At 43.4% G+C, this 21,171-nt stretch overlaps 1 protein-coding gene across 1 annotated transcript in view; it reads right to left on the reverse strand.

The window, feature by feature from the left end:
• Nucleotides 1-5,116: 5,116 nt before the first annotated feature.
• Nucleotides 5,117-21,171, reverse strand: part of Rnf8 (ring finger protein 8) — a 33,224-nt gene continuing 17,169 nt past the window's right edge. The window contains exons 5-8 of the mRNA XM_042683846.1: nt 17,735-17,824; nt 16,157-16,264; nt 11,808-12,012; nt 5,117-5,619 (exon numbers count right to left, since the gene is read on the reverse strand). Coding sequence (XP_042539780.1) covers nt 5,603-5,619; nt 11,808-12,012; nt 16,157-16,264; nt 17,735-17,824 — 420 coding nt within the window. The 3' untranslated portion in view covers nt 5,117-5,602. The remainder of the gene's footprint in view (nt 5,620-11,807; nt 12,013-16,156; nt 16,265-17,734; nt 17,825-21,171) is intronic.

The following is a 21,171-nucleotide window of genomic DNA, read 5'->3' on the forward strand; positions in this document are numbered from 1 at the left end:
AACTGCCTCCACTACCATTTAGACAGAAAAAGTTGAAAAATGCTGACCACATCAGAAATTTCTTCCTCTGAATGATGCATAATAGCCTTAAATGCCAGGCCTGCTGTAGCCAATGGCAGTCTTCAGCTCTCACCAGGCCCTGTACCTTCAACAAGCCAGACCCTCTAAGGCCAGGGACAGACAGTGATTCCTGTTCTGATCTCCTCCCATTCTTCTTAGATTAGGACCACAATGCAAGTTAGAAATTCCCTCTGCACATCAAGTAGAGCTAATCAGAGGACGAGGGCATCTAAATGTCAGATAAACAGCCCGGGACACCCCAGGTTTCTGGGTGGAGAGATTTGTTACAGAGCAGGTTATTAAAAAGCAAAGGCAGTTGAAGAGCTAGCTGCCCATCCCAGGAGTCCTGTGGCTGTGGTGCCTGGGTGGCTACTCACAGAGAATGGCAAAGTGGGGATGAGAGAAAGGCCGGCGATAATGAGGGGATTTCGTTTTAATTTGTGTCCAGCTATTCCGTCCACCAACAGCAAAATCTCCCACTTTGGCACCATCTGATTGATGAAGCTGGCCTAGAAGTTAGAGAGAGACCTTTCTAGATTGAAATAATGGGATGGACAGGGAGCACCTCACTTCACTGGCTGCATTCATCCGCTTAATAAAGCCAGAATGGAAGCACACACTCTAGTCTCTCAGAACCCTGTTGTAGAGAACATGTCTTTAATTAGAGGCACACTGCACAGCAGTGGGGCTCAGCTCTACTGTAGTTTGGTGCTGTGTGAGAGAAAAGTTATCATGTATTTTTCTAGGCAAGCAAAATGAATATGATGTTTAACATCAGATCTCTTCAAGGAAAGAACATTCTGTAGCTCAGAGAAACTATGCAAGTTTGGGTTATTTTTTGGTTTGTCTTTTTAAAAATAGAACATTCTTCTGAGCAAGGTATGGTGGTACATGCCTATAATCCCAGCACTCAGGTAGCTAAAAGGTTTGTAAATTCAAGGCCAGACAGTTTAATATTGAGACCATTCCCCCTCCCCCACAAAAAAGCTAGGCACCGGTGGCTCAGGCCTACATGTAATCCTTACTACTTAGGAGGCTGGGGCTCAAGGTTCAAAGACAGCCAAGTCAGGAAAATCTGTGAGCCTTTCCTACCCCCTCCAAAAAAAAATGCTGGAAGTAGAGCTATGATTCAAGTAGTAGAATGCCAATGCCAGTCTTGAGGGAAAAGGCTAAGGGATAGCACTCAGGTCCTGAATTAAAAAACAACATTCTGGTTTATTTTAGTTGTTTTTTTTTTTGTTGGTCATGGGGCCTGAACTCTGGGCCTGAGCACTGTCCCTCAGCTCTTCAGCTCAAGGCTAGCGCTCTACCACTTGAGCCAAAGCGCCACTTCCAGCTTTTTCTGCTTATGTGGTGCTGAGGAATCGAACCCAGGGCCTCATGCATGCAAGGCAAGCACTCTACCACTGAGCCACCTTCCCAGCTCCTATTTTAGGTTTTTTATCCCCCCAATCTTGGGGCTTGAACATTGTCCCTGAGCTTCTTTTGCTCAAGGCTAGTGCTCTGACCACTTGAGCCACAGCATGACTTCCGTTTTGCTTTGTTTTTGCCAGTTCTGGGGCTTGAACTCAGGGCCTTGGGCACTGTCCCTAAGCTTTTTGCTCAAGGCTAGCACTCTACCACTTGAGCCACAGCTCCACTTCCAACTTTTTCTATTTATATAGTACTAAGGAATTGAATCCAGGGCTTCATGCATGCTAGGCAAGCAAAGCACTCTATCTCTAAGCCACATTCCCAGCCCCCAGCATTTTTATTTATTTAATTTATTGGAGATAAGAGTCTCATGGACTTTCCTGCAATACTCAGATCTCAGCCTCCTGAGCAGCTAGGAATACAGGTGTTTGCTACAGGCGCCTGGCTACTTTAGGTTTTAGAGATAGGGTCTCACCATATAGCCCATGCCAGCCCAGCCTAGAACTCATGATAGCCTAAACTATTTTCCTGCTTCTACCTCAAGACTGCTGGGAATACAGGCATACACAGCACAACACCTACTACATATCTGTTTGTATGCAGTATGATATTGTGATGTAACTATTTAGGCCTTACTTTGTAATTAAGTTGGAAGTGGAGATCCTTTACAGCTGAAATAACCAAGGCTCAGAAAGATTGAGGAACTTATCTAGGTTATACAGTTACAAACAGCAGGGCTGCGAGTCCAATCAAGACAGTGTGGCTTTTTAATTGTAAAAGTTCTTTACTTAGTATTCCTCTTAACATGTCTTCCTAGCTTATCTTCTCTAATTGTGTGGCACTGGGAGGGGAGCATGCTCCGAGAGGCGGCAAGTTGGGAGTGCTCAGAACGGTCGTCTATGAGGCTGTCCCTGCAGATAACCTCAGGATATTCAAGGCAAGAGGCTCTTTAAGGATCTTTTCTTTAATGAATGAAGTAGGGACCACAACAACATTGTTTCAGGAGGAAAAGGTTTGAGGCAACCTGCAGTTCCATCAGAAGCAGGCTGGAGTGCCAGGTATGGAACTCAGTGGTAGAACATGCTGCATAGCCTGTATCGGGACCTGGTTCAATCACAGCACCCAAAGTGAAAAACAGCCCAGAAAAATAAAGCATGGTAAAAGCAAACTGAAGTAACATGCATCTGTAAGAAAGGAAGGAAGACGAAGTCCTTTAGGTACTACGTGTGAAAGAAAAGCAAGGTGCAGAATAGCTTATCATTTGTGTAAAAGAAGGGAGAAGAACCCACGTGCATGTGCTTGTCCATGCAGGGAAGGTCTCTGTAGTGCCTGTAGTACTTGCTCATCTGCGAGGATGTGCTCATAGGGAGAGAGCCAGAAGTTTTCCACAGTGTTCTTTTATGCCTTTTGATTTCAAACCATGAGAACTAGTACTTGGTTGTGAAGTGTATATCTATACTTGTAAAAGAATTATGTCTCAACTGAAAACATGGAATATACAAAATCTTAGCTCTATCCATGTCATCACATAAAGCAAGCGTATGTATAGAAACGAAGTCATTACATCAAGGTAACAATCACCTTTTTTTCAGGACTTTTCTGATAGTTATAGTTAATATTCTTTTTGTTGTTGTTGTTGTTTGTTTGTTTTTTTGGGTCCAGTCGTGGGACCTGAACTCTGGGGCTGGGCACTGTCCCTCAGCTCTTCAGCTCAAGACTAGTGCTCTACCACTTGAGCCACAGCACCACTTCCGGCTTTTTTCTTTTTGTTTATGTGGTGCTGAGGAATCGAACCCAGGGCCTCTGGCATGCAAGGCAAGCACTCTACCACGGAGCCACCTTCCCAGCCCTAGTTAATATTCTTAAAGCTATTTTTCTATGTTTCATTTTACTTCTTCCTTGACTCTACTAGTACCTCTTTTTCTTCCCTTTTTTAGGCAGTGCAAGGGATAGAACCCAATGCCTCATACATGCTAGGCAAGTGCTACAGCACTGAGCCTTCAGCTAATATTCAAAGATGGAATTGAAACCAGGGTATCCACAATACTCAGTCTACTGCATGAAAGAAGACATCCTGTACCATCCCTGCAAAGGTGGTAAAAGGTATAGTAGTCTCCAATTCTTTGTGAAACATACAGGGTATAGAAGAGTAAAATACAATGGTTCTCTGCACAGAAAATGGAAAGGGAGGGAAGCAGATCAGTGACAGACAGCTCAGTTCCACATTCCTGCTAGGAAGAGGGCTCTCTGTTCTAATCACCATTCTTCAGTCTTCTATGTTCTCAGAACACCGAGGACACCAAAGCTTGTCCAGAGCTCTTACCTCCCACCATCGACATGCTGTTTCTTTCTGTTAAAAAGGGAAGGTGAGGCATAGGTAATGTCTTTCTCAACAGGACTCCTATTGTTCACAAAGTAAGAGCAAGAACTGACAAATGTATTGTATCAGACTAAAAAGTTTCTAGGTACTGGGCACTGGTGACTCACATCTGAAATCCTACTCAGGAGGCTGAGATCTGAGGATTGTGCCAGCCTAAGCAGGAAAGTTCCCATGAGACTCTTACCTCCAATTAACCACCAACATACCAGAAGTAGAGCTGTGGCTCAAGTGGCAAAGCACTAGCCTTGGACAAAAAAAGCTCAGGGACAGTAGGGTGCTGGTGGCTAACGCCTGTAATCCTAGCTACTCAGAAGACTGAGTTCTGAGGATCATGTTTTGAAGCCAGCCCCAGCAAGAAAGTCCATGAGACTCATCTCCAATTAATCACCAGAAAACTGGAATTGGCGGTATAGCCCAAAGTGGTAGAGCACTGGTCTTGAGTGCAAAAGCTCAGGGATAGTGCCCAGGCCGAGCTCAAACCCCAGGACCAGCACAAAAAAAATTTAAATAAATACTTATACACATAAAATTGTTTAGAAAGAGGGGAGGGGAAATAATAAAAAAAAGTAGAAGAGGTGAATTTGAATGTATAGAAACATCATAATGAAACCCCTTTGTACACTATACACTAAGAAAAAGTAAAAAGAGAAGGTAATCAAAAGCGGCTATTAATTTAAAAAGGGGGGTTGGGGAGCACATCAAGTTCTCCTAAGTTCATTGTCTCTGTGTTCTTTTTTTTGGTCATGTGGCTTGAACTCTGGGGGCCGGGGTGCTATCCCTGAGCTCTTCAGCTCAAGTGCTCTACCACTTGACCCACAGCACCACTTCCAGTTTTCTGGTGGTTAATTGGAGTTAGAGTCTTAAGACTTTCCTGCTTGGGTTGGCTTTGAACTGCAATCCTCAGATCTCAGCCTCCTGAGTAGCTAGGATTACAGGCATGAGCCACTGATGCCTGGCTGTCTCTGTGTTCTTGACATTGCTTTGTAAGTCTAGAAACATCTTCAGATGGCAGCTGAAGGAGAAGAACTCACCCACTCTGAAACAATGTAAGCGGTAACCTCGGCCTCCAGAATAAGAGGGGACATGCTGGTCGAGCCCACCTGCTGTGACACAGCCTGGGTGTGGCCTGACATTCACTTGAAGTGCATCATCTGCTACAGTCACTTGGCTGTAATCTATGAGCTGCCAGTGTTTACTTGTGAAACTGCCTGGGAGCTGGAAGGAAAGGAAGGTAAATACACCAAAGCCCAGCTGAGCAACCAATAGGTTTTACATTTTATTTCCAAGAAATGACATCTTGTTTTCACAAAGAAGAGGTAAGGTAGGCTCAAAATACAGGCTGCCTGCATGGGCAGCCATGGACTGAACCCAACTGTTCAGAACATACATCAACAGAAATGCTTGTGAGGTACCAAAAACAGTAACAAGTTAAACAAAACAAAACAAAACAACCAAAAAACAAACCCAGAACTCAATCCATTGAACGTGTAGTGAAGAACTTGAAGCAGCCAATGTGTGTGATCCACAGTGCTTCAGACAATGATGGTATTGTCCATGTATTCACCAGCAACATCTTCAGAACAGTAGCTGAAGGAAAGGAAGGAGGCCAGTGGGGCTAGCCACCACACCAAGCAAGATGCAAGGCTCCCTAACTCAGTCTCTGTCTACACAGCTTCTCAGATGACCTCCAGAGCAGCCGGAGTCCTACCTGGAGAGCCTTGTCTTTCACATGCAGTCAGAGCATGCTCTTCATGACAGTCTCTTTGCTGTGGAGAGAAAGGAAAAGCAATGATGGAGGCGTCTGCACTCCCTCTCCTGGCCTCCCTGCTTCCATCTTTGCCACCCCGTCTCGTCTCACAGCAACCAGAATGAAGGGAAAAAATAAAACCAGATCATGTCACACTCTGCCCTGGGTGAGCAAGAAGGCACTGCTCTCACAGCCTCCAATAACAAAAGGATCTCACAGTAAGCGCCAGTGGTCACCTTCTGGACCCCATGGTGAGGCTCCTCAGTCATTGACTCCTGCCCTGCCCTGCTGAAGATCTATGTAAAGGTGAAGTGAGAAGGTAGTCAAACTCAACGGTGTATGCATTTGGAGTGCAATGAAGGAATGCCATCTCCTAAACCATAGAAGCTTTCCCCCTGCTTGCAATGAGGGTGTAGCTTTTTTTTTTTTTTTTGGGTCCGGTCATGGGGCTTGAACTCTGGGCCTGGGCACTGTCCCTCGGCTCTTCAGCTCAAGGCTAGCACTCTACCACTTGAGCCACAGCGCCACTTCCGGCTTTTTTCTTTGTTTTGCTTATGTGGTGCTGAGGAATCGAACCCAGGGCCTCAGGCATGCAAGGCAAGCACTTTACCACTGAGCCATCTTCCCAGCCCGAGGTTGTAGCTTTTAATGAGAGAAGACCCCACTCCCCCTCTACCCCAAATCCCATAGCACTGATGTTAGGGAACTGCCTTCTGACCTCTGGCTAGAAGGACAGCTCTGGTATCATTGGAAGGGACTACTGAGGCAACAAGAAACTCAAGGTTCAAGGACTTTCCAGGCTGCTACCCCATGTCTCAGTTAATCCCAACCACTGATCCCCAGTAAAAGGATAGTTACACATCCCACTGGATGAACATGAAGGATACTGTGGTCATTTCAAACTGTGTGTTCTCAGATGTTAAGTAAGAGACATCTCAGTGTGATGGAAAGCAACTTAAACAGAGGAAGTGCATTATGACCAGGAAAGTAAGGACAACAGGACACAGAGGAGGAGAAGGAATAAAAGAGCAGAATGGTGAGCGAGAAGTAAGAACATGTTTCTAGTAATATATCTGTTAACTTTCTATCTCATAATTACTTTTACAAAGCATATATTTTAAAAAAATAGTCTCTTTATTTGAGTGTGTGAATGTGGAATACTCTTAATCCACCTGACTTTCTTGAGCCATTTTCCTCAGTCATGGTTCTGAGAGGTGGGCAAGAAGGCTGACTTCATACACATGGCCTAAGAAGTTCCTGCTAGGCCAGGGATATTGCTTCGTGGTCGTGTTTACCTAACATACACGAAGCCCGAAAAAACACAAGTGGAAAAAAACAAAAAGAAGTGCTTACCAAAAAGGGACAACGAGGTATCCCTTATCTGACATTTGAGAAGACAGTTTGAAATTACAGTATGGCAGGAATTGTCCATCCAATGGGACAAGGGACTATGATCTTACAGCAGGTCAGCTGTAGGAATAACTGAAACACGTGGGGTAGCAGCCAGAAGGGCCCCACGAGTATTCTCTCTGGGTGAGTGGATTTACTATTGTCATTCCCACAAACATACCTTTTTTTTTTTGCCAGTCATGGTGCCTGAACTCTGGGCCTGGGCGCTGTCCCTCAGCTCTTCAGCTCAAGGCTAGTGCTCTACCACTTGAGCCACAGCACCACTTCCAGCTTTTTCTGCTTATGTGGTGCTGAGGAATCGAACCCAGGGCCTTATGCATGCAAGGCAAGCACTCTACCACTGAGCCAGCTTCCCAGCCCCCCACAAACATACCTTGACAAAGCTCTGAGTTCTAGCAATGGAAGATGGGCATTATCAGAGGAAAACATCAGGGCAGCAGACACATACTCCAGAGTCTGGACTAGGAGTTCCTCCTGTTCCATGTCTGGAGCACCTACCTACCAGAAGCCACCAAAAGCCACAGGCCAGGTGGTCTAACTTGAGTAAATCTTCCCAGAGACCCTCAACTCTGGAGGAGGCCTCTGTCTCAGCTTCACAAAAGTTGACCAGCCCTTCTCCCCCGCTTAGCCCACTTGAAAGTCCCCTGAAGGCCTTCCGAAGGCCGCACTGCACTCCTGTCAGCAGCCTCAACTCAGTAAAATACTAGCAAGGGAGCAGGGGAATGTAATATTTAAAAGTCTAAGTTGAAAATCAGTGTTCTAAGGAACTAGATTTTAGATCTTTGATTAAACCCATGGGCTTATGCATGCTAGCCAAGTGCTTAACCACTGAGCTGCATCTCCAGGCCTACTTTTCTATTTTCTATAATCCAAGGGAAATGCTACAGAAAGCAAAAGGTTAAATATTAATGTATCTCTTAACCAACTAAAACTCAACAAGAACAGAAGAAACAGAAAGGAAGTAACCAGACACTGCTCTCTCGCCTCACCAACTCCCCTGTAAGGGGTTTCAAAAAACTCTTCCTGCTGGGGTACTGTGCTCACATCTGTAATCCTAGCTACTCAGGAGGCTAAGATGTGAGGATCACAGTTCAAAGCCAGCCCAGGCAAGAAAGTCTGTGACACTCTCATCTCCAATTAACTACAAAAAGCTAGAAATGGAGATGTGTCCCAAATGAGAGAACTAGCCTTGAGCAAAAGAAGCTCAGGCCCTGAGTTCAAGCCCCAGTACTGGCTTTTACAACAACAACAACAACAACAACAACAAGGGCTGGGAAGGTGGCTCAGTGGTAGAGCGCTTGCCTTGCATGCATGAGGCCCTGGGTTCGATTCCTCAGCACCACATAACCCGAAAAAAAAAAAAGCCAGAAGTTGTGGTTCAAGTGGTAGAATGCTAGCCTTGAGCTGAAGAGCTGAGGGACAGTGCCCAGGCCGAGAGTTCAGGCCCCACGATCGGACCAAACAACAACAACAACAACAACAACAACAACAACAACAAAAAAGCAACCAAAACCCTCTTCCCCTCACAAAAATGTCCTAGTACTCCAGAGAACAACCATTACTCATGCAACAAAACTCTATTTGTATGTATGCTATTCACTCCAGTTCCAGAGAATCCTTTCTCCAACTCAGAAACCCTTCCCCTCCCCGGCTCTCCTTTGGGCTGCATTTATAAGAAACCATAGTTAATAGTTATGTGGCTCTACTCCTAGCCTGGAGATATGGAACTCTGAGACAACCACCAGCCAGGGAGGCCAAGGAGGGGCTGCTCTTGGTGAAGCTGGAAAATCAGCCATCTGCATGGGCAGCCCCCATCAATCACAGGCAGACACACCCCTCTGAATTTCTGAGAAAAACCATCCTTGCCCAGGGCTGGACTGTAGCACTAGAAATGGCAATGAAATACTTGCCAATCCTACTTCCTAGATCCTAAATTTAGTCCTTCTAAAAAAAAAACAAAAACAAAAAAAATCAACTCAAAACCCTCCTAAGCACTAAGGAGCAAATCAGCTTTTAATGGCCTTAAACACACAAGGACAGTTGGTATTTGCGCGGTGAGTTTTCTCTAAACCCTGCACTGCAGTCCAGTGAAGCTGCTGATGATTTGGCACATCATTCCCTAAATCAGGTTTCAGGTCTTCTGTGTATCTCTAGAGAACACCTCAAAGCTGCATGCTGCGATAACTGCACAACTGGAGATGGTTGCCAGAACTGCTGGGAGCAAATGCACACAGAGGAGAAACTAACTGTTTACTGTGCAGCCTCTTACTGTCGCCAAAAGGCCAAGAAGTATCTCTTTAGCCTTTGGAGAGAAAGGTGTGTGTGGGGGGGTGCTGGCATTTACTCTGTACAGCAGTTTTGTGGACAAAGCTGACACAGGCTGTTCAGTTTCCTTCCAAGGCCTTGTGAAGTCATCACAGTAGATGTACAAACACATTACTGTGTTTGGACTGCCAAGAAGGGAACTGGGCAAGAGGTTGGGCAGAAACCACACTCAGATGTCCCTATCCTGACACAGACCCAGAATACTTCAGCTCAAAAGTCATAACCTGATCCTGGTCAAATTGAATTTCTGAGACAGTGCCTCTTGCAAAAGGGGAAGAGAGAGAAGGAAGAAAGCATTCCCAGGCCTCAGTAGATAACTGTTCAACCTTGCTGTCATCTTACAAGTCTAATACCACATGAATATGGCATTTGGGGGGGGGGGGGGGGTTGATTTCAACTCGGGGTCTTGTGCATTTCTATCAGCACTCTATCACTTGAGCCATGCCTCCTCCAGCCCCATTTGCTTTCATTATTTTTATAATAGGGTCCTGATACTCCTATTTCCTATTTCCACTTCTCACATAGCTAGACTGACATAATGATATGACATCATGCCTAATTTTTTACTGGTTGAGATGAAATTGCAGAACTTTTTTTTTAAACAGGGGTTAGCTTTGAAGGATGACTTTCTCAGTCTCTGCCTCTGAGTAGCTAGGATTCTGGCATGAGCCCTCAAACCCAGCTAAATATGTTTTTTTTTTGGGGGGGGGGGCACAAGAAATAGGGCTGGTGACCAACCACTGCTGTCTCATGCCTGTATGCTTTGCTCATGCAGTTTCTTCTGCTTGGCAAACCAACACCCAAGGAACCTGTAAGATTCCACCCAAATGTGGAGCTTTCTCTCCCTTCCACCTACCTAAAGACAGAATGGTCCATGCTCTGAAGTTTCCCAGGTCCTGCTGTGACACACACCAGCTATCTCCTTTCTTCCCGCCTTTTCTACTGTGAGTGCTGTGCTTACTAAGACGATGCTGTATTTCTCTATCCCCATGTCCATTAAGTTTTGCTATGGCATGACCGGAGATGGCATTCTACCAGAATCAAACAGCTCTTGGAGGTAAAAAAAAAAATGTGGGCATTCAAAACTTGGCACAAAGCTGGGTGCTAGTGGCTCACGCCAATAATACTAGCTACTTGGGAGTCTGAATTTGAGGATCACAGTTCAAAGTTAGCCTGGACAGAAAAGTCTACAAGACTCCATCTCCAATTAACTAGAAAAAAGCCAAACTGGAAGTATGGCCCAACTGACAAGAGTGCCATCATGAGCAAGAAAGCCAAAGGAGAGAATAAGACCCCAAAATCAAGCGCTCAGGTATAATCAGAGACACATGAACATGAGTATGCAATGGCCAGGTGGCATGTGAAGGAGCAGCAAGCTCCTGGTTCTCTGACAGGTCTATATGTATAGCCAACTGACAAATGACATCACAGCATTTTGTCTCTGAAGCTTTCCCAAGTAATGCTTCATTAGCTCAAGGGACTGATCATGATAACTATATCTACCCTGCTTTTATATACACTGGAGCTTTACTCAGTAACAATCCTTTCTATTAGCTTCCTGTGCTTTGCCCAAGACACATGCTTTTGCCATAAAGATATTCCTGTCTCAAGCAGAGTGGCTCTCTGCAACCTTAATACAGCAGGCCAAGTGTGGCAAGATCACTTTAATGAGCAGATACTTTCTACAGCAGCATAGTTCATCAGGGAAACTCACCTATGCTATCTCTAATGGTCTTATACAAATTCTGACTGGGAGCTTTGTTAGTGAAACTATCAGGATTCCAGAAGACCACACAGTAGGATTAGACTTACATACCTTAGTTCTATAATCCTGTCCAGTCTGTCAAATGATAAGTCTAATAGACCAGACATGTATATGTGTTCAAGTATTCTGAAAATTAAAAACTTTTTTAAGTGCTTGAACTCAGGGTTAGAGTGCTATCCCTTAGCTTTTTTGCTCAAGGCTGCCTCTCTAGTGCTTGAGCCACACCTCCACTTCCAGCTTTTTTCTGGTTAATTGGAGATAAGAATCTCACAGACTTTTCTGCTTGAGTTGGCTTTGAAAGTTGATCCTCAGATCTCAGCCTCCTAAGTAGCTAGGATTACAAGCAAGCCACTGTGCTAACACCAAATTGAAAACTTTGATTTGTAAACATACTATTTCTAATTGTCTACTTAACCTGTGATAGCAACTGAGCTGTCATGAGCAACAGCACCATCTAGTGATGAATAAGGCAAACCATCTGACTGACTGTGTTTTGTAGTCAGCTTGTTTTTACCACATTCCCATGGCCAAGGCACACACCAGCTTTCCACATTTCCTATGTTCAAGGTACAGAGAACTCCCTTTATTATCTCATTTCTTCCACCCTGTCTTTAGCTCACTCTCTTCCCCATTTACAAACAAATAAATCTGTTGAAGTCTAGATGCAAGTCTTTCATTGAGAACTAGGGGTTTCCTGACCCACTCACCTCTTCGTTCCCTAATGAGGACAATCCGTCGTTCTCTTACTTCTGAGCTCAAACTGACCACCATCTTATTAATGCAATTATCCAGAACCAGGGAGTAAGTTTTGGACTTGATGTCCTGCCGACAAATGGGGCATTCTGTCTTCCGCTTCATCCACTCATTGATACAGTAGGAACAGAAACTGTGGGCACAGTTCAAGGTGACAGCCTACAACACAAATGGGAACACAAAATCATACCTGTCATGCTTGCTTTCTCAAAGCTATAGCAGGAAGTAATTTTCAAGGCAAAAAAGAAAGCTAGTCATAGTCTCATGTAGAGTAGGGTGGAATTTTTTTTTTGGGTGGGGGGCCAGAACTGGGGCTTTAACTAGGCCTGGGCACTGTCCCTGAGCTTTTATGCTGAAGACTAGCATTCTATCCCTTGAGCCACAGCTCTACTTCCAGTTTTTTTTTAGATAAGAATCTCACAGATTTTCCTGCTCCAGCTGGCTTTGAACCACAACCCTCAGATCTCAACCTCCTGAGTAGCTAAGATTATAGGTTGAGCTACTGTCTACTTGGCAGAGGTGGAAATGTTTAAGTTTCATGTTAGAAGATTCATTTCCTTTGTAGGTCCCTCCCCCACAGTATAACTCCTGTTTTCACTGTATTTGATGTTGGTATAATTTGGGGAGCGGAAGGGAAAAAACAAATTGTTTAAATAGGGATACAGGTTGACCCACTGCAACAATGAGATGTACAAGATGCTATGTCAAAAAATGAACTTTACAATGTAGAGGGGCGGGGAATGGGAGATGGGAGTTGTGGAGATGGAAGGGAAGGGATGATAAGGGAAAAACAAAGGAGGAGGCAACAATGCTTGATAAGAAATGTATTCATTACCTTGCTCATGTGATTGTAACCCCTTTGTACAGTATTTTCACAATTAAAAACTTATTTAAAAAAAAGGAAGATTCATTTCTTCCTTTCTCAAAGGTTACAGACATAATCGTTGCAGACTGGAAGGTATAGATCAGACCCCAGGTAGGCTGATTTGTTTGTTTTATGCTGCCTATTACTAATGTGGATTAGTAACCTGGCAAAAAATGTAAATGGATATAAGTAGAATGTGTGAATGTATGAATGTACAACTATATCACTAAGTCTCTTATAAACAACAAATTTGCTGCCATTGTGGTTCATCTCTGTAATTCTAGCTACTCAAAAGCCTGAGGATCACAGTTTAAAGCCAGCTGAGCAAAAATTCCATGAGATACTCATTTCCAACTAACCAGTAAAAAGCCAGAAGTGGAGCTACAGCTCAAGCACTAAAGTGCCAGCCTTGAGTGAAAAAGCTAAGGGACAGAGCCCAAACCCTAAGTTTAAGCCCCAGGACCAGCACAAAACAAAACAAAAATCTATAAAAATCTATGTTCTAATGCTAGCTTGAAATATTCATTTCAATAAAAATGATGTTCTAAAGGGATCCATATACTAAAACAGTCAATAAACAGAACTGGAAGATTTGGTTAACTGGAACTATATACTGAATTGCGCATCAGTCTGGACTACAGAGTGAAACCCTATTTCAAAGGCAACAGAAGACGGTGCCAGTGGCTCACACCTGTCATCCTAGCTACTCATGAGGCTGAGATCCAAGGATCATGGTTCAAAGCCAGTCCAAGCAGGAAAGTCTGTAAGACTCTTATCTCCAATTAACCACCAGAAAAACCAGAAGTGGTGCTGTGGCTCAAGTGCAGAACACGAGCCTTGAGGAGCTCAGGGACAGGGCCCAGGCCCAGAATTCAAGCCCCATGACTGACAAAAAAAAAAAAAAAATCAACAGTAGCAGTGGGAAGAAGAGGAGGTATGGTAATAGACACCAGATACCAGTGGTTCCACCTACTCAAGAGATGGAAAGACTCAAACTATAATAGCAAAAGGACTGAAAAAAATGGCTCAAATGGTGCAAAAAGACTGGGAAAACGGCTTAAGAGTAGAGAGTTTGTCTACGAATTATGAGGTCCTTAGTTAAATCCCACGTTCATCTCTCTGAGGATGAGGATGATGATGAAGAAGAATATAAATGACCAATAAATAAGCTGGATAAAAAAAGAACTAGAACATGTTTTTGGGGGTGAGTAAAAGCAGGCACAGGAATGGAGGGAGGAAGAGTGAGCAAATGTAGTCACTATATTCAATGTATATTATGTTAAAAACTATGACGCTGGGTGCTGGTGGCTCATGCCTGTAATCCTAGCTAGACAGGAGGCTGAGATCTGAGGATTGTGATTTGAAACTCTGGCAAAAAAGTCTGTAAGACTCCTTTTTATTTTGGTTGGTGGTGGGGCCTGAACTGTGGGCCTGGACGCTGTCCCTCAGCTCTTCAACTCAAGGTGAATGTTCTACCACTTGAGCTACAGCACCACTTCTGGCTTTTTCTGCACCACTTCTGGCTTTTTCTGCTTATGTGGTGCTGAGGAATCGAACCCATGTCCTCATGCATGGAAGGCAAGCACTCTACCACTGAGCCACCTTCTCAGCCCTGTTAATCTCCAATTAACAACCAGGAAACCAGAAGAGGTGCTTTGGCTCAAAGTGGTAGAGCACTAGCTTTGAGCAAAAAAGCTAAGGGACAGTACCCAGACCCTTAGTTCAAGCCCTACAACAGACAGAAAAAAGAACTATCTAATGAGGTTAGGGACAGGAGGGGAAGAATGGAGGAGAACAAAGGAAGAAGTAACGCTGACCAAAAGGCACTATACTCCTAACCCTGATTTATGAATTGTAACCCCTATTAACAACTACTTAATAATAATTTTTTTTTTTTTGGTCAGTTGTGGGGCCTGAACTCTGGGCCTGGGCGCTGTCCCCAGCTCTTCAGCTGTAGACCAGCACTCTACCACTTGAGCCTCAGCCCTGCTTCCAGCTTTTTCTGCTTATGTGGTGCTGAGGAATCGAACCGAGGGCCTCATGCATGCCAGGCAAGCACTCTACCACTGAACCACCTTCCTAGCCCCCCAAAATTTTTTTAAAAGAATTAAAAACTTTAATATGTCACTAACAGTGCCTGAATCCCTATGTAATTTTGCCATGAAAAGAGAAAAAGAAGGAAGTCTGTATTTAAGAGTCTCTTCTGAGTATTGGTCAGATTTCTGCCAGAATCTTTTCTGATCTAGGAAAACAAACCATTTTCTTTGTTATACTTGTTTATGTTCATTTTCTAAGTAAAACTTATTATGAGGCTCAAAAGTCCTCATTTCTATTAGGATAACAGCAGGAAAAAAAACCCCAGAAATCATGTTTCTTCAAATGTTAAATCTATAAAGTTAGAAAACAAAGGTATTATTTTCCATATGAGATAAATAGGACTAAAACTTGTCTGATTAAAATGAAGCACTTTTTTTTTTGTGCTACTGGGGTTTGAACTCAGGTCTTTGCTTTTGCTTGGAAGGGGCTCCACCACTTAAGTCATGCCCCTGGCCTCTAAGGCTGTCTATGAGAAATAAAGTAGAACAGGAGAGGCAACACAAGGCCAAGTACACTGAGTTTCTTCTCCACAACAGGGAATCAGCTGACTAGAAACTGTGGGAAAAGACGACCTGAAGTCAAAGTGGATCCAGGACAAAGAAACAGGTCTACTGGAGGGAGATTTTTCAAAAGGTTAATAGACCCAGCCTCCCTAAAGACTGCCAGAGAAAAGGAAGCATTGTGTGTATGCATTTTCCTTTTCTAAGGAATCTGAAAAGATTGCCATTTAACAGCCTGAGTTCAATACTTCTAGTCTAACATGAACTGGTCACAAATGGTAGAAATTTATGAAAAGTAAATGAGCTGGAACAAAAAATATGACAGGATGGCAAATGGTAGGCTAGGACAGAGATGTTTCCATTTCAAAAGCAGCCTTGCAGTCCCTGAAATATATGTAGCTTTTCTCCTGAGTTCCCAAAGTGACCACAAATCAATGACATTTAGCACTCTGTTGAAAGGGCTGCACTACAAGCTACTCTTGGCATTGTGCCCACTCTGAATAAAGAAAGAATGGCTTTATTGGGCAGCTTTGTTCTGACAGTTCAAAATCCTAATACTATGTATTCCTATTTCCTTTCCACCACCCAACAAGAAGGGTTTTATTGAAGTTTAAATGTTAATTGTGCTAAAAAAAAAAAAAAAATCAAGAAAGAAAAGGGACAATCAAGAGAAAGAAGACTACAAAACCTAATGAGAAGAGGCCACTCTGAAATCAAAATAGCTAAAAACTCCTGGAATAAAAATCTCCAAACTATTTCCCTGTAGTAGCAACCTGAAAAGCCCCTGCAAACCCCTCAAGGCTGGCAAGGCGCGAGGGGTGAGCTGCTGTTTCACACTCACCTCAATGAAGTATTCTGAGCAAATAATGCACTGGAGCTCGTTCTCTAGCACGTCATTCACATGGTTAAGGACTTCCTCCTTCTGGGCTAGCACCTTATCCTTCTCCTCCTGCAAAGACACACAATGCCACTGTCATTTGAGAAAACTGACGAGAATGCAGATCAGTGCAGGGAGTGAGGTTAATTATCTGGAATAGGATTCAGAAAGAGTTTAAATTAAAAATTCATTCTGGTGCAGCAACAGAGAATGAAATACTTTTCCCATGGGTTAGTTTCTCAAGAATTGCTTTCTAATACAGATACTAACTTCCTTCTTTCCTTCTCCCACTTGCTGCAGCCTAAACCTCTGGAACCTAACTTGAATTGGATAGTTCTTTTGTGTGTTTGTAGGCTTTCTGTGTTTATTTTTTTAATTTACTAAATGTATGTTAGTTGGGGGAAGTAATATCATTATTACATTTCTACACATGTATAATGCACTATATGATGGTTTTAAGAGTGGACTGGTGGCTGGGTGCTGGTGGCTCATGCCTGTAGCTACTAGCTACTAGCTATTCAGGAGGCTGAGATCTGATAATTTTTTGGTTTGAAGCCAACCTGGGCAGAAAAGTCTGTGAGACTTTTATCTCCAATAAAGTACCCAGAAAAAGCTGAGAGTGGGCACTGTGGATTAAGTGGTAGAGCACTAGCCTTGAGCAAAAAGGAGCCTTAGGGGCAGTGCCCAGGCCCTGAGCTCAAACTGCAGGACCAGGAAAAAAAAAAATCCCCTCATCCTTTCTGTAATCAGTACCAGGAGTCATCACATGGTACCCTCAAAGTATATACAAATTGTATGATTATTAGCTATTAGTTAAAAAAAACAACAGCAACTGAGTGGCTCAAGTGGTAGAATGCTAGCCTTGACCAAAAGAAGTTCAGGGACAGTGTCCAGGCCCTGAGTTTAAGCCCCGAATGCAACAAAACAAAACAAAAAAATAACGGAACTTGCTGTCAATATCTGAAAAATGGTAGTTTCACTTACACTAGAAATGATTTTTCATGCCATAGGAAAGTCATGTGAACACTGCTGGGCCTAAACTTCCAGATGCCAACAACTGATTGAGTAGAAAAGAGCTGCTTTGTGATGCCTCCTGAGTAAAGATGGGGAAGCACCGCAACCTCACTGTCCTGCACCAAGCCACAGGCTCATTCATACTACTGCTCTCCATTCATAACACCACACCTATTGATGTGGTGAGAGGAATTATGTAAGTATGTCACAATGAACCGCTATTTTTGACTGACACTCCACAGTCTGCATCAGTGACACACCCTGAAGGAGCATTCACCACACCAAAGACTAGAATGCTGGAGCCAGTGTCTTGTTTTCAGCATTTAGTTTCTGGACAAGGGAAAAGAAACAGATCTTGCCCTACAGGCAGAACCTTCTATAAGCCTGAATAATTTTATAGCTTATTTCCCCAGAGGCAAGGAGCAGCCATAATCTCTCTCTTCGTTCACCATAGCAACCCAGGCACTGTCAAAAATGCTGAGCTGCACATACTAACCAAAGTCTACACCTCTATTCTCTTTGTCATACCTTGGTTTGCTCCAATTCTTTGTTCTTGGCTTGAATGATTGTTTCAAAGTCCTTCTTGCTGCGATTGAGCTCTTCCATTAGAGCCTGATGCTGTAGAAATAAAGCAGATACACACTCAGGATGAGCTACCCAGGATCCTTCCTTTCAGCCACACACATCTCCTTCCTCCCCCTAACTCAGTGATTTTGGTTGAGGGATCAAATGAATTGTCAAATTCAAAATAACATCCTTTATTCAGGATATCCCACAGAAGGGGATTGGGAGGGAGGCTATCAAATCTTCTAGTCCCTAACCCAATCTCCATGGCCAAACAAATCAATGGAAGAACTTTTACTGCTTTTACAGAGTCTGATTGTGTATGTTTGGCTTGAGGCCCAGGAATGTGCATTTTATTAAAAAATGATCTAGGTGATACTAGAAACCAGAGCTTAAAAACCAATAACAGTGCTGGGTACTGGTGGTTCACACCTGTAATCCTAGCTAGTCAGGAGGCTGAGATCTGAGGATCGCCGTTCAAAGGCAGCCCAGGCAGGAAAAGTCCATGAGACTTATCTCAAATAAACCACTAGAAACCTGGAAGTGGCGGTGTGGTTCAATGGTAGAGTGCTAGCCTTGAGCTGAAAAATGAGACAGCACTCAGGCCCAGAGTTCAAGCTGCACAACCAGAAAAAATAAAATAAAATCAGTAACAGTGAAGCTGATCAGAACAACAATTAAAATAGGGTTCAGGTAGTTTGATCATCATATTTATTGAAACAAAATAAGGCCTTTAGCAGGGAGCTGATGACTCACGTCTGTTATCCTAGCTGCTCAGAAGGCCCAGATCTGAGGATTGATGTTCGAAGCCAACCCAGGCTGGAAAGTCCTTGTGCGACTCTTACCTCTAATTAACCACTCAAAAACTGGAAGTGGGGCTGGGAAGTTGGTTCAGTGGTAGAGCGCTTGCCTTGCATGTTCGAGGCCCTGGGTTCGATTCCTCAGCACCACATAAGCAAAAAGAAAAAAGCCGGAAGTGGCACTGTGGCTCAAGTGGTAGAGTGCTAGCCTTGAGCTGAAGAGCTGAGGGACAGTGCCCAGGCCCAGAGTTCAGGCCCCATGACAGGACCCAAAAAAAAAAAAACAAAAAAAACTGGAAGTGAAGCTGGGCGCCGGTGGCTCACGCCTGTAATCCTAGCTACTCAGGAGGCTGAGAACTGAGGATCACAGTTCAAAGACAGCCCGGGCAGGAAAGTCCGTGAGACTCTGATCTCCAAAAAACCACTAGAAAATCGGAAGTGGCGCTGTGAGCTGAAGAGCTCAGGGACAACGCCCAAGCCCAGAATTCAAGCCCCACGACCGACAAAAAAAAAAAAAAAAAAGAAGTGAAGAGCTATGACTCAGCACCCAGGCCCTGAGTTCAAGCCCTTCAAACAACAAGAAAAAAAAAGAAGAAAGAAAAACATAACCTTTAACCTATTCATTCTACAAATCACATACCTCATGTTCATAAGGCAATACTGTCTGAACCTGGCCAAAGTCTTCTGGAAGCTAGCATGCCTAGAAGCCAACAGCTGAGTCACACAATTAGCTGCTTATCCCAAATGTCAAGAAATTCCACATCTATGAAATATAATTAACAGGCTGGGTGTGTGGCTCAGTGGTTAATCAAATGCTTAGTATGCATGAGATCCTGAGTCCCATCCCCAGCATAAAAGGGAGGGAAAGAGGAAAAGATAGGAGAGAAGGAAGGAAGGAAGGTAGGAAGGAAATTTGTTAGTTCCTTCATATACAAGAATAGAATGTACTTTAGAATCTTTCCTTAAATCCTTTTTAAAAGGTAGAATAAAGGTTGTTTCTGGAAAGATAGTCAAGAAACAAAATTTTAAATGTGTGGTCTCTCAGAAGGCCTGAGTCTTCTGACTAATTAGATCTATGCTCCTTAACTTTCTTACCTATAAGATAGGAAAACAAGTGCATCTCCTTCCACAGTGTTGCTAAGAAAATAACATTTCCAGGCTGGACATGGTGGCTGACACCTGTAATGCTAGCTACTCAGGACACAAAGATAGGGAAGCCCAGTTCAAGGCCAGCCCAGGCAAAAAAGTTAGCAAGATTTTATCTCAATCAATAAAAGCTGGGTTTGGAGCCGGTCACTGGTGGCTCACACCTTTAATCCTAGCTACTCAGGAGGATGAGATCTGAAGATCTTGGTTCAAAGCCAGTCTGGGTAAGAAAATCCACGGGACTCTTTTTTTTTTTTTTTTGTCGGTCGTGGGGCTTGAACTCTGGGCCTGGGCGCTGTCCCTCAGCTCTTCAGCTCAAGGCGCCACTTCCATCCTCGGGACTCTTATCTCCAATTAACCACCAGAAAACCAGAAGTGGTGTTGTGGCTCAAGAGCTTGGGGACAGTGCCCAGAGTTCAAGCCCCACAACAGACAAAAAAAAAAGCTGGGCATGGTAGTGTACATCTGTCATCCCAGCTATGCAGGAAGCATAAATAGGAGATCTTTAGGCCAGCCCAAAGCATAAATGATAGACTCTACCCCCAAAATAAAATAAATATAAAAGACTTAGGAGCATGGCTCAGGTGAAAAGGTGCCTGCCTAGAAAGTACAAGGCTGAGTTCAATCTGTCCCCCCCCCCCCAAAAAAAAAGGAAAGAAAGAGAAAAGCATAACAGGTATGGAAAAACATTCAGAATCGTTTTAAAGTTCTATGGAAATGCAAGGTTTCCTATCAGTGTGGTAAAAAATAACTTCAAAGGAACCTGCAGGGTAGAACAAAAACCAACCATTGCTTCAGTTAAGAGTAACATGTCCCCCTAACATGATCATACAAAACCAGGGTCTAAAGCATCACAATTCAGCTAGGTGACTTCAAGGCTAAGCATCCATAATGTGTGTTTTCCCGTCTGCTCAGAACATGTGTGTACTTTGTACAGACAGGGAACTCAACAATTCCTCAGGGAATCTCAGGGAGCAGAGCCTTATTCTTTTCTAGTCAATTTCAAACCTGCATCTCAATAGTAATCTTAACATATTCCAAATGGGAAATATACTTCTTTCCCACCCTATAAAGTAAACAACCTTGGAAAAATACTGAAACACTCAATTAACTTTTACCTAATTTTTTCTAAAGCTATTTGTGGACCCCTCAAGGAAGTCAAGGAAGGCACTCTGTCACACTTACAATACCATATAATTATTAGTACTGTAAGGTACAGAAATAAGCAATAAATGAATATAAGGAAAAATTCCCATGCTTACTTTTCTCAAGGAGATTTGAGCTATCCCCTTAACCTCCTGACAAAATTTACATCAAACTATTAGTTACAATATATAAAGGACAGAATATGAAGCAGCTTTAAAAATATATACTTCTATGTGTGAAATAAGTAAATAATATAAATGAATAGCTGGACACTGGTGGCTCACTCTTGTAATCCTAGCTACTCAAGAG

This window comes from Dipodomys spectabilis, unplaced genomic scaffold, assembly GCF_019054845.1.
Source record: "Dipodomys spectabilis isolate Male_0828 unplaced genomic scaffold, ASM1905484v1 ptg000085l, whole genome shotgun sequence".
NCBI classification, from domain to species: Eukaryota; Metazoa; Chordata; class Mammalia; order Rodentia; family Heteromyidae; genus Dipodomys; species Dipodomys spectabilis.